At 44.2% G+C, this 12,322-nt stretch overlaps 1 protein-coding gene across 1 annotated transcript in view; it reads right to left on the reverse strand.

Moving 5' to 3' along the window:
- LOC148362359 (synaptic vesicle glycoprotein 2B-like) overlaps positions 1-12,322 on the reverse strand; it is an 85,997-nt gene that overhangs the window by 16,533 nt on the left and 57,142 nt on the right. The window contains exons 8-11 of the mRNA XM_088339778.1: positions 11,428-11,541; positions 8,476-8,564; positions 8,322-8,397; positions 3,012-3,100 (exon numbers count right to left, since the gene is read on the reverse strand). Coding sequence (XP_088195904.1) covers positions 3,012-3,100; positions 8,322-8,397; positions 8,476-8,564; positions 11,428-11,541 — 368 coding nt within the window. The remainder of the gene's footprint in view (positions 1-3,011; positions 3,101-8,321; positions 8,398-8,475; positions 8,565-11,427; positions 11,542-12,322) is intronic.

Consider the following 12,322-nt stretch of genomic DNA (forward strand, 5'->3'; position numbering starts at 1 on the left):
GTAAAAAAATAAATAAATATGACTATGTAGACTTTTTTTTTTTGCACTATGATGACTATTTTTGCACCAAATGCATATTGCACAAACCCTTACGATACCAAACTGTATGTGACATCCTACATGTCGACATTTCTTGTTTAGATATTGTGTAAATTATAACTATAACCTTATCCTCCTTGTTTTATAACCTTATCTTCTCTGTTCCTTTATCTTTATCTTGTTTTTTTACCTCACTGTGAATGTGTGAAACTGGAGTGTCATGCCCAATTTCGTTGTCACAATATGTTAACCCATTTTGTAAAAATGACAATAAAGGTATATTTTATTCTATTCTATTCTATTGTTTTCTACCAAAAGCAACAATATTCAATTGATATTACTGGTAGCCTTGATTTCTTTTTTGTGTGTTTTGTAAGGATTTTTCAAATTTGTTTTTAACCCAAGATTCAATTTCAGAAATCTTGTAAATAGACTCCTTGTATGTTTCTTCCTATCCTTAAATAACACCGAATATGCCCAACTCATTGTAAAGAAGAAAAAAAAATGTACAAACACAAGGTTTGATATTTTCTGCTGCAATATCTATTTTCCAATCTAACCTTACAAGTTAATTACCTGTACAGACGCTCCCCTACTTACGATCATTCGACTTGCGCAAAACGGTAGATACGAACATTTTTGTCGGGATGTCGAAAAATATCCGGACATTGTTGTAAGTTAAACGTTGTATTGTGTGCCCCTTTTCCAGTGTACAGGACATTACTGTAGTGTTTTTTTGCGCCGCATCTACCGCAAAGAGGTAATCCGCTTCCTCTTCCTAGATCGTGTGTAAACATTCTATACTGTATCTCCAGCCCGCTAAGAACTTTGACATTTTATTGTTGTTTTTATTATATATCTTGTGCATCCATTCAATATGGTTGGTGCAAAGTGTAATGAAGAGGCGACCCGTTTCTTTTGAAATGAAAGTGGAATAACAGAGCGTGATGCGGTTTTTCGGCCATTCTTTACCACCGAAGAGGACTTCTTAAAGCCCATCTCCCAAAAGTAAGTTAAACTCAACTTTATTTATCTTTATAGAGCATATTATTTGATGAAATGTTTATTTTTTAGCACAAAACAATACAGGTTACTTATACAAGCCGTAAACATACTTATATAAACCATGAACATACAAAATGTAGCGCTGCAGCAACTTACCAACCAATTCAACTTACAAATGATCGACGGAACTTATCTCGTTCGTAGGTCGGGGAGCGTTTGTACTTGAATTGCATTATTAACTTTCTGTAAAGTAAGCAAATCTTCCAGCTCAGACGATCTGTACCGATTATCTGTCACTTCTAAGTTGACTATACAGGCATTTAAGTATCAAGCGATTACAGTGGCACCTCGCTAGTTCGTGGTTCCACTTTCGCGGGTTCAGAACTTCGCGGGTCTAAAAAATATACCTTAACTTCTCAATAAAAGCATTTACTGTATTGACTTGACGCCATTGAGCGTGAGCTTATGTCAATTGAGGACACGGTGTGGACACTCATATTGTGAAGGGGAGGGGGAGGCCCTGACACAATGCTTAGTCATGGTGAATTACCGCTTCGCTCACCCCCCCTCCTTTAACTCCTCCCACCTCACCCCCTTCTTATGTGGCGCTCAGTTTATCGAGGAGGAACTCGGCGACGTGGCGTAAGTATATTCTCTTCTGTCACATTTCATCTCAAGTTTGACTTTATTATACCAAAAGCGAGCGGTTGTTTGTACTACCTAAACAAGGCTAATTTTGTGTGGTTTCGTGTATTTGTTGTAAAAGCCGTTCGCTGCCGCTAGCTAAAGTATGTTGTTATTGTCAGAAGGTAGCTCTTTCACTTTCATTAAAATGAACACAGACCATTTTTTTAACTGTTGTTTTCCAAAACGCTTCACAAACACTCATCAAATATCACATTTTCACTGTTTTTATTTTCAATTGTTGGAGAAATATAGGTTCGAGAATTAATTAATTCTTCTCGTATGCATTCAAAGAAATGCAGGAATGCAGATGACGTCAGAGGGAGTTTCTTGCTTTATTGTTGCATCTTCAGCGTCACAAGAGAACTCGGAAAATCTTAGACATAACAAAGCTTTTATAGCTTCAAAGGAGTAAAACTGAAAGGGGGGTTCAGCCCCGTGAGAGGGCTTACGTAACTTCTTCGGAAATGTTTTTCCCTCAGTTTTCCCAGAAACGCTTCCCTTAAGGAGGATTGTTTGTACTAATTCATCTGCCAAGACTTTCCCGAAAGTCCGATGTCAGCACGACTCTTTTCCACAACACAATATGTAACCGGTAGTGTTAACAAGCGAAATAAACTGCAATGGCTGCATGTGGTTAGGATCGGTTAATACAATCATACTGAATGGTTCGTAGTGGTTTCGCCGCAGTCCTATTCCGTGTAAATTGATTATGTAAGACATGGCTACACTTGTGGGTCATGTATTGGTACATTCAGTTCCAGTGTGAAGAGTTCTGGATGAGTCACCCAATAACTCCTTGCCATCATGCCAGCGATCACTTCGGTTTAATGGCGAGGGGTATACTGTATACCTGTATACGTTTTTAAGCATTTTTGAAGGGGTGCTGCTACTTTGCGGATTTTCAGTTTTCGCGGGTGGTCTCGGTCCCCATTAACCGCGATAACCCAGGGATTACTGTATATGAAATTCAGGCAGAGGGCCCCGGGATGTTGATCGAAAATCACACTGTCACCATTTGGCCTATTAGGATATTTAAAAGCATAATGATTCACCCTAACAAAATTGATGTCACTAATATCTCACACACAGCACATCATGCAATTTGTGGTAACAACACATGAAATGGTTGATATGCTTTGGAAATTGGAAGGTGACATTAATAATGCAAACGCGTTGACCTTCCCAAAGAGGAAGTTTAAAATGTTATGACATAATGATATCCTATAACTTCATCTAAACGTCAATCGATCATTTTAAAGGAGGTTAAAGTTGACACCTACTTGTCATGCAGGTACTCCCCTTCTTTATGGACCTGGTTCTCCAAAGAAAAGTTGAAATGGAAGTTCTCCACTCTCTCTTTATGGAATACCTGAGACAAGACAGCAATAACTTCAGCCAAACACAAAAACTGGATAGCTGGTTCAAAGAAAATACAGTGATCCATTAGCTAGTACGCGGTTCAACTTTCACGGTGTCGCTGCTTAATGTTCTTGAATAGCGCATAGTGTTCTGCATTCTCACTCAAAAGTCTTCAAGAGATTAGTTTTTTTTAAAATAATATATCATAAACCGGGCAGCACGGCGACGCAGTGGTTAGCGCTTGTGCGGCACAGTTCATGTCATGGGAACCTCCTGCGTGGGTTCAAATCCAGCTCCAGACTTCCTGTGCGGAGTTTGTATATTCTCCCCGTGCTTGCGTGGGTTTCCTCCGGGCACTCCGGTTTCCTCCCACGTTCCAAAAACATGCATTTCAGGTGAATTGGCCGGTCCAAATTGTCCCCAGGGGTGAATGAGCGAATGAGTTGTCTGTCCCTGTGTGCCCTGTGATTGGCTGGCAACCAGTTCAGGGTGTCCCCTGCCTACTGCCCGGAGATAGCTGGGATAGGCTCCAGGCCCCCCGTGACCCTAATGAGGATAAGGGGTACGGCTAATGAGATGAGGTGAGATATCATAAACGATACTTGTAGTGAACAAAGTATTGAGCCAGTAAAAATGGTTTTATTCTCCCAACAAATAAAGGACCCTAGTTAACATACTCAAGTGAAGCATTACAAGTTGACAATTAAATAGACCAAATTTTGCTAATGCAAGATTGATTGTTGTACAGGCGCCGAGAACCGTCTCAAAGACTCTCATGATACAGGTGCCGAGAACCTTCTCAAAGACGCTTATGCCACATTGGCCGAGAAATGTCTCAAAGACGCTCATGGAACATGCGCCGGGAGTTGTCTGAAAGACGATCATGGAACGTGTGCTGAGACCCGTCTCAAAGACGCTCATGTTACAGGCACCAAGACCCGTCTCAAAGACGCTCATGATACAGGCGCCGAGAACCGTCTCAAAGATGCTCATGATACAGGCGCCAAGAACCGTCTCAAAGACTGTCATGATACGGGTGCCGAGAACTGTCTCGAAGACTCATGATACAGGTGCTGAGAACCGTCTCAAAGACGCTTATGCCACATTGGCCGAGAAATGTCTCAAAGACGCTCATGGAACATGCGTCAAGACCCGTCTCAAAGACGCTCATGATACAGGCGCCAAGAACCGTCTCAAAGATGCTCATGATACAGGCGCCGAGAACTGTCTCAAAGACTCTCATGATACAGGCGCCGAAAACTGTCTCAAAGACTCTCATGATACAGGTGGCAAGAACCGTCTCAAAGACGCTTATGCCACATTTGCCGAGAAACGTCGCAAAGACGATCATGGAACGTGTGCTGAGACCCGTCTCAAAGACGCTCATGTTACAGGCGCCAAGACCCGTCTCAAAGACACTCATGATACAGGCGCCAAGAACCGTCTCAAAGATGCTCATGATACAGGCGCCGAGAACTGTCTCAAAGACTCTCATGATACAGGCGCCGAGAACTGTCTCAAAGACTCTCATGATACAGGTGGCAAGAACCGTCTCAAAGACGCTTATGCCACATTTGCCGAGAAACGTCGCAAAGACGCTCATGGAACATGCGCCGGGAATCGTCTGAAAGACGATCATGGAACGTGTGCTGAGACCCGTCTCAAAGACGCTCATGTTACAGGCGCCGAGACCCGTCTCAAAGACGCTCATGATACAGGCGTCGAGAACTGTCTCAAAGACTCTCATGATACAGGTGCCAAGAATCGTCTCAAAGACGCTTATGCCACATTTGCCGAGAAACGTCTCAAAGACGCTTATGCCACATTGGCCGAGAAATGTCTCAAAGACGCTCATGGAACATGCGCCGGGAGTTGTCTGAAAGACGATCATGGAACGTGTGCTGAGACCCGTCTCAAAGACGCTCATGTTACAGGCGCCAAGACCCGTCTCAAAGACCCTCATGATACAGGCGCCGAGAACCGTCTCAAAGATGCTCATGATACAGGCGCCAAGAACCGTCTCAAAGACTGTCAGGATACGGGTGCCGAGAACTGTCTCGAAGACTCATGATACAGGTGCTGAGAACCGTCTCAAAGACGCTTATGCCACATTGGCCGAGAAATGTCTCAAAGACGCTCATGGAACATGCGTCAAGACCCGTCTCAAAGACGCTCATGATACAGGCGCCAAGAACCGTCTCAAAGATGCTCATGATACAGGCGCCGAGAACTGTCTCAAAGACTCTCATGATACAGGCGCCGAAAACTGTCTCAAAGACTCTCATGATACAGGTGGCAAGAACCGTCTCAAAGACGCTTATGCCACATTTGCCGAGAAACGTCGCAAAGACGATCATGGAACGTGTGCTGAGACCCGTCTCAAAGACGCTCATGTTACAGGCGCCAAGACCCGTCTCAAAGACGCTCATGATACAGGCGCCAAGAACCGTCTCAAAGATGCTCATGATACAGGCGCCGAGAACTGTCTCAAAGACTCTCATGATACAGGCGCCGAGAACTGTCTCAAAGACTCTCATGATACAGGTGGCAAGAACCGTCTCAAAGACGCTTATGCCACATTTGCCGAGAAACGTCGCAAAGACGCTCATGGAACATGCGCCGGGAATCGTCTGAAAGACGATCATGGAACGTGTGCTGAGACCCGTCTCAAAGACGCTCATGTTACAGGCGCCGAGACCCGTCTCAAAGACGCTCATGATACAGGCGTCGAGAACTGTCTCAAAGACTCTCATGATACAGGTGCCAAGAACCGTCTCAAAGACGCTTATGCCACATTTGCCGAGAAACGTCTCAAAGACGCTCATGGAACATGCGCCAGGAATCGTCTCAAAGACAATCATGGAACATGTGCTGAGACCCGTCTCAAAGGCGCTCATGATACAGGCGCCGAGAACCGTCTCAAAGACGCTCATGATACAGGCGTCGAGAACTGTCTCAAAGACTCTCATGATACAGGTGCCAAGAACCGTCTCAAAGACGCTTATGCCACATTTGCCGAGAAACATCTCAAAGACGCTCATGGAACATGCGCCAGGAATCGTCTCAAAGACAATCATGGAACGTGTGCTGAGACCCGTCTCAAAGGCGCTCATGATACAGGCGCTGAGAACTGTCTCAAAGACTCTCATGATCCAGGTGCCGAGAACCGTCTCAAAGACACTTATGCCACATTGGCCGAAAAACGTCTTAAAGACGCTCAAGAAACATGCGCCGAGAATCGTCTGAAAGACGATCATGGAACGTGTGCTGAGACCCGTCTCAAAGACGCTCATGTTACAGGCGCCGAGACCCGTCTCAAAGACGCTCATGATACAGGCACCGAGAACCGTCTCAAAGATGCTCATGATACAGGCGCCAAGAACCGTCTCAAAGACTGTCATGATACGGGTGCCGAGAACTGTCTCAAAGACTCATGATACAGGTGCTGAGAAACGTCTCAAAGACACTTATGCCACATTGGCCGAGAAACGTCTTAAAGACACTCATGGAACATGCGCCGGGAATCGTCTGAAAGACGATCATGGAACGTGTGCTGAGACCTGTCTCAAAGACGCTCATGATACAGGCGCCGAGAACCGTCTCAAAGACGCTCATGATACAGGCGCTGAGAACTGTCTCAAAGACTCTCATGATACAGGCGCCGAGAACTGTCTCAAAGACTCTTATGATACAGGTGCCAAGAACCGTCTCAAAGACGCTTATGCCACATTGGCCGAGAAACGTCTCAAAGACGCTCATGGAACATGCGCCGGGAATCGTCTGAAAGACGATCATGGATCGTGTGCTGAGACCCGTCTCAAAGACGCTCATGTTACAGGCGCCGAGACCCGTCTCAAAGACGCCCATGATACAGGCGCCGAGAACTGTCTCAAAGACTCTCATGATACAGGCGCCGAGAACTGTCTAAAAGACTCTCATGATACAGGTGCCAAGAACTGTCTCAAAGACGCTTATGCCACATTGGCCGAGAAACATCTCAAAGACGCTCATGGAACATGCGCCAGGAATCGTCTGAAAGACGCTCATGGAACGTGTGCCGAGAACCGTCTCAAAGACGCTTATGCCACAGGGACTGAGAACCGTCTTAAAGATGCTCATGCCACAAGTGCCGAGAACCATCTCAAAGACGAGTCCTCTTGAGAAAAGCACAACAAAGCAACTCCCTCTCCCTCCCTCTTTTCCTTACTCTCTCCCACTCTCTCTCTCTCTCTCTTTCCTTTTATATCCCCCCTTTCTTTTTCCACCTTCTCTCTCCCCCTTTGCTCTCTCCTGGTCTCTCTCCCCCTTCGCCCTCTCTTGCTCTCTTTCCCCCTTTGCTCTCTCTTGCTCTCCCTCCCACTTCGCCCTCTCTTCCTCTCTTTCTCTCTCTCTCTCTCTCTCTTTCTTACACTCTTTCTACCTCCCCTCTCTCCTCTCTCTGTCTCTTACTCTCTCTCTCTCCCCTCTTTCCTCTCTCCCTCTCTCTCTGTCTCTTACTTTCTCTCTCTCCACATCTCTCTCTTCCTCTTACTCCCCCCATCTCCATCTCTTTCTCTCTCCCTCTCTCTCTCTCTCTACAAACGGGATGACCAAAGAAATTACGACTCTCTTTCTCACTCTCTCTGTCTCTCTCGCTCTGCTGATATGAGTTTTTTAGACATCATGACGCCGAGGAGGTGGTGAAGCTGGCACCTGACGCGCCCATGGGAGGAGTCGGCACGCCCATGGGAGGAGTCAGCACGCCAGGTTGTGAAAAGACGTGGGCAGAAGAACTTGAGAAGATCGAAGGAGAACGAGAGAAAAGGCTCGACGAAGACTAATTCGGCTTATTCGGCTAATTCGATGGAATTCACTTAGTTAATTTGTATAAGAAATTAAATCTGCCCCCGTGTTCATTTTTCCATAAAGAAACGAGCATGCATTGTCAGGCGAATGCAAATTGTGTTTGGTCAATGGAGTCAGATAACTAATTCGAACAATTTGGTAAACGATACATTTTAATGTATTAATTCCTAACAGGTAACACAATAAAACGTTTTATTTTTCAATGCTAACGTTTATAAATGGCTCTCTTGCTTAGCTAATCAAATAATAATCGAGATTTCAATTCATTTATCTCAAAATCTCACTAGACCCCATCCCTACCCATGTCAAAACTAAATTTGGGGTGAAGAAAAATGTATTTTATTACTGTGTAAAAATGTCAGACTGGAGATTGCCATTTACATTACCTTGACTCTGGATTCGTACTCCTCATTTTGAAGGTGCTTGATCATGTCAGGGAACCACACCGACAGGCCGTAGTAGCTGTAGCCCCAAATAAAAAGCGTTTATTTCAAATCTAATTAAGCAACTGCATTCAATTGGGAGAAAAGTTAGCCAAACCTAAATGCCATGCAGAACCAAATGATGGCCATGAAAAGAGTAGCAAACCTCAGCTCAGCAGAAAAGAGAGATATTACGTTCTTCAGTACCTGAGGACAAATTAAACCCGAAATAATATGATAAAAATACAAAACTAAAATGTTATTTTGCATCCAGGCATTGTCTTTATATGTCATGCAAGAATGAAAAATATACAGATATGTAAATATATAAATCTTTAACTTGCTCTAGATCAGGGGTGTCAAACTCATTTTACCTCAGGGGCCACACGATAGAACAAACATTCTCTCGGGGGCCGGACAAGTAGATTAGAGAGAAGGAAAAAGAGAGAAAGAAATAAGACAAAGCGAAGGAGAAAAGAGAGAGGGTGGGACAATGAAAGAGAGGAAGGGAGAAAGAGAGAGAGAGAGAAGAGAGAGGGAGAGAGAATGTGAGAAACAAAAAAGATATAAAGACAAATAGTGAGAGAGGGGGAAAGAAATAGAGAGAAAGAATGATATCCAAAGAGAAATAGAAAGAGAGAAAGGGGGAAGGAGAGAAAAGAGAAGGAGAGAAGGGGAAAGCAGGAGAAAACAAAAGAGAGAAAAGGAAAAATGGAAGAGAGAGCAAAAGAAGGTAAAGAGAAACAGAGAGAGAAAGAGACAAAGAGAAACAAAGAAAGAGAGAGAGACACAGAAAGTGAAAGAGAGAGACACGGAGAGTGAGAGAAAAAGGGAGGAAGAGAAAGAGAGAAAGAGAGAGAGAGAGAGAGAAGAAATACAAGTACACCGTCTTTGTGAGAGGCACCTGGCTTTGGCAACATCAAGTGGACATATTTAGACCTGCAGCTCGTTTTTCTCTTGCGCTTCTCTGAGCGTTGTCTGTCTCGCGGGCCGGATTCAATCCCTTAGCGGGCCTGATCTGGCCCCCGGGCCGCATGTTTGACACCCCTGCTCTAGATGTTAGGTTGGTTAATTTAATGGATGCAGGACTGTGTGCTAGGGGATAGATGTGAATGGCGAAGGATAGTTAAGAATGACTGATATTGACTCATATGATGCGGAGGGGGTAAACCAGTGTATGCTGTCGGACCTCTGTGCTGATGAAGGTTGCATGGCACAGCAATTCACTCCTTGCTGTGCTGTGGGCTTAATGTTTAGTGTCAGGTTGGGAAGAGCGAAGGGGAATGAATGGTTGGAGAATGTGAGTGTGTTCTTGAGTCTAGCCACTTCCCACTAGGGGTACATGGCTTCGGAATAAAGAAAAATAGATGGAGCGAAAGAGAGATGGGGGAGAAGGGAAGAGAGAGAAAGGGGAGGAAGATAGAGAGAGAGAGAAAGAGAGAGAAAGAGAGAGAGAGAAAGTGGGGAGAGATGTAGAGAGAGAGGAAGAGAGTGTAAAGGGTGAGAAAGTGGGAGAGGGAAGAGAGTTAGAGAGAGTGAGAAAGAGAGAGTGAGAAAGAGAGAGAGAGAGAAAGTGAGAGAGGGGGAAATAGGTGGAGAGAAAGAAGGTGTAGAAAGAGAGAAAGGGGATAGGGAGCGGGAGATATATGGAAGGTTAAGAGAAAGAGAGAGAAAGGGAAGAGAGAGTGTGAGAGAGAGAAAGAGAAAGTGGAGAGAGATGGACAGAGATAAGGTGTAGGGAGAGAGACAGAGAGAGGGAAGAGAGAGTGAGAGAGAGATAGAATAAAACAGAGAAGAGAAGCAAAGAGAAAAAAGAAAGTGGCGAGAGATGCGAGACTGAAGGTGTAGAGTGAGAGAGAGAAAGGGGAGAGATGGAAAGAGAGAACATTGAGAGAGAAAGAGAGAGAGAGAAGGAGAGAGTGAAGGTGTAGAGAGAAAGATAAAGAGGAGAGATGGAGAGAGAACAGTGAGAGAGAAAGAGCGAGAGAGAGAGAGAGAGAGAAGGAGAGAGTGAAGGTGTAGAGAGAGAGAGAAAGGGGAGAGATGGAGAGAGAACAGTGAGAGAGAAAGAGGGAGAGAAGGAGAGAGTGAAGGTGTAGAGAGAGAGAGAAAGGGAGAGATGGAGAGAAAACAGTGAGAAAGAAAGAGAGAGAGAAGGAGAGACAGAGGGAGAGAGAGAACAGTGAGAGAGAAAAAGAGAGAGAGAATGAGAGAGTGAAGGTGTAGAGAGAGAGAAAGAAAGGGGAGACATGGAGAGAGAACAGTAAGAGAGAAAGAGAGAGAAGGAGAGACAGAGGGAGAGAGAGAGAACAGTGAGAGATGGAGAGAGAGAGAGAACCATGAGAGAGAAAGAGAGAGAGTAGGAGAGACAGAGGGAGAGAGACAGAAAGGAAAGAGACAGAATGAGAGGGAGGAAGAAATAAATCATAAAAGAGCATCAGAACATGAAACAACAAATACATGACGATCTTCCCGGACCAGGAATCTCACAAGGATCTGATTCTTCATAGAGCTCCACATCAAGGTTGCGGTAGGAATTGGATTATCCCTTTGGTCCTTAATGTTGAGTACTAAACTTTGAGAATTAACATGTCCTTTTAGTACATACCCTTGAATTTGGGATACCCTAAATTGGAGAACGTCTAAGTGGTTTTTTGGGTTTTTTTTTTTGCTTATTTGCTGAACCCTTTTGTCATTCATCTGAATTGTATTGGTGATTGAGGGTGAAACAAATAACCAGGACTTGACCAGAAATGAAATGAAATGAAATGAAATGAAATGATCTGCATTTATATAGCGCTTTTCAAGTCAATGACTTCCCAAAGCGCTTTACAATGTGCTCCACATTTCCCAATAGCGGCCTTGCAGCCATGTGAGGCGCTAACCTGCTTATTGGGGGTATTAGGGGTTCAGTGTCTTACCCAAGGACACTTCGACATGTAACACGGACAAGCCGGGATTCGAACTGGGATCCCTTGATCCCAAGACGAGCGCTCTACCTCCTGAGCCACTGCCGCCCCAGACTCCGATTAAAAATACTTACATTTGTAATAATAAAATGTAATGGTACCAGTTTGCAGAGTGTAAGTGAGCGGACAGCCCAGCGTTGTACAGCAGTTCCGGTGGCACTTTGAATCTCAATTAACTCGTCTTCTGCTGTCTTTGGAGCTTTGATGTGAGTCACCTGAAGAAAGAAAAAGGCAAACTGGATCAAAACTGGATCAGAACTGGATCAAAACCGGATCAAAACCGGATCACAACTGGATCAAAACTGGATCAAAACTGGATCAAAAGTTTTGATCCAGTTTCTCTGCCTCTCTATCTCTATCTTTAACTTCTTCCTGTCCTTTTGTCTTTCTCTTTGTCTTTATTTCTGTCTCCCTCTCAGTCTTTCCCTCTTTTTCTCTTTCTCAACTGGATCAAAAGTGGATCAAAAGTGGATCAAAAGTGGATCAAAAGTGGATCAAAACTGGATCTGTACTGGATCTGTACTGGATCAAAACTGGATCTCTGCCTCTCTATCTCTCTAACTTCTTTCTGTCCTTTTGTCTTTCTCTTTGTCTTTATTTCTGTCTCCCTCTCAGTCTTTCCCTCTTTTTCTCTTTCTCAACTGGATCAAAAGTGGATCAAAAGTGGATCAAAAGTGGATCAAAAGTGGATCAAAACTGGATCAAAATTTTTGATCCAGTTTCTCTGCCTCTCTATCTCTCTAACTTCTTTCTGTCCTTTTGTCTTTCTCTTTGTCTTTATTTCTGTCTCCCTCTCAGTCTTTCCCTCTTTTTCTCTTTCTCAACTGGATCAAAAGTGGATCAAAAGTGGATCAAAAGTGGATCAAAACTGGATCTGAACTGGATCAAAACTGGATCAAAACTGGATCCGAACTGGATCATCGTCCCAAGACCGATGACATTTCTTCCGCTCTTCAATATAGTTATATCTAAATTTCTTCACTTGAAGTCATTTTC

Source organism: Urocampus carinirostris, chromosome 7 (genome assembly GCF_059441175.1).
Source record: "Urocampus carinirostris isolate Australia breed hairy pipefish chromosome 7, RoL_Ucar_1.0, whole genome shotgun sequence".
NCBI classification, from domain to species: domain Eukaryota; kingdom Metazoa; phylum Chordata; class Actinopteri; order Syngnathiformes; family Syngnathidae; genus Urocampus; species Urocampus carinirostris.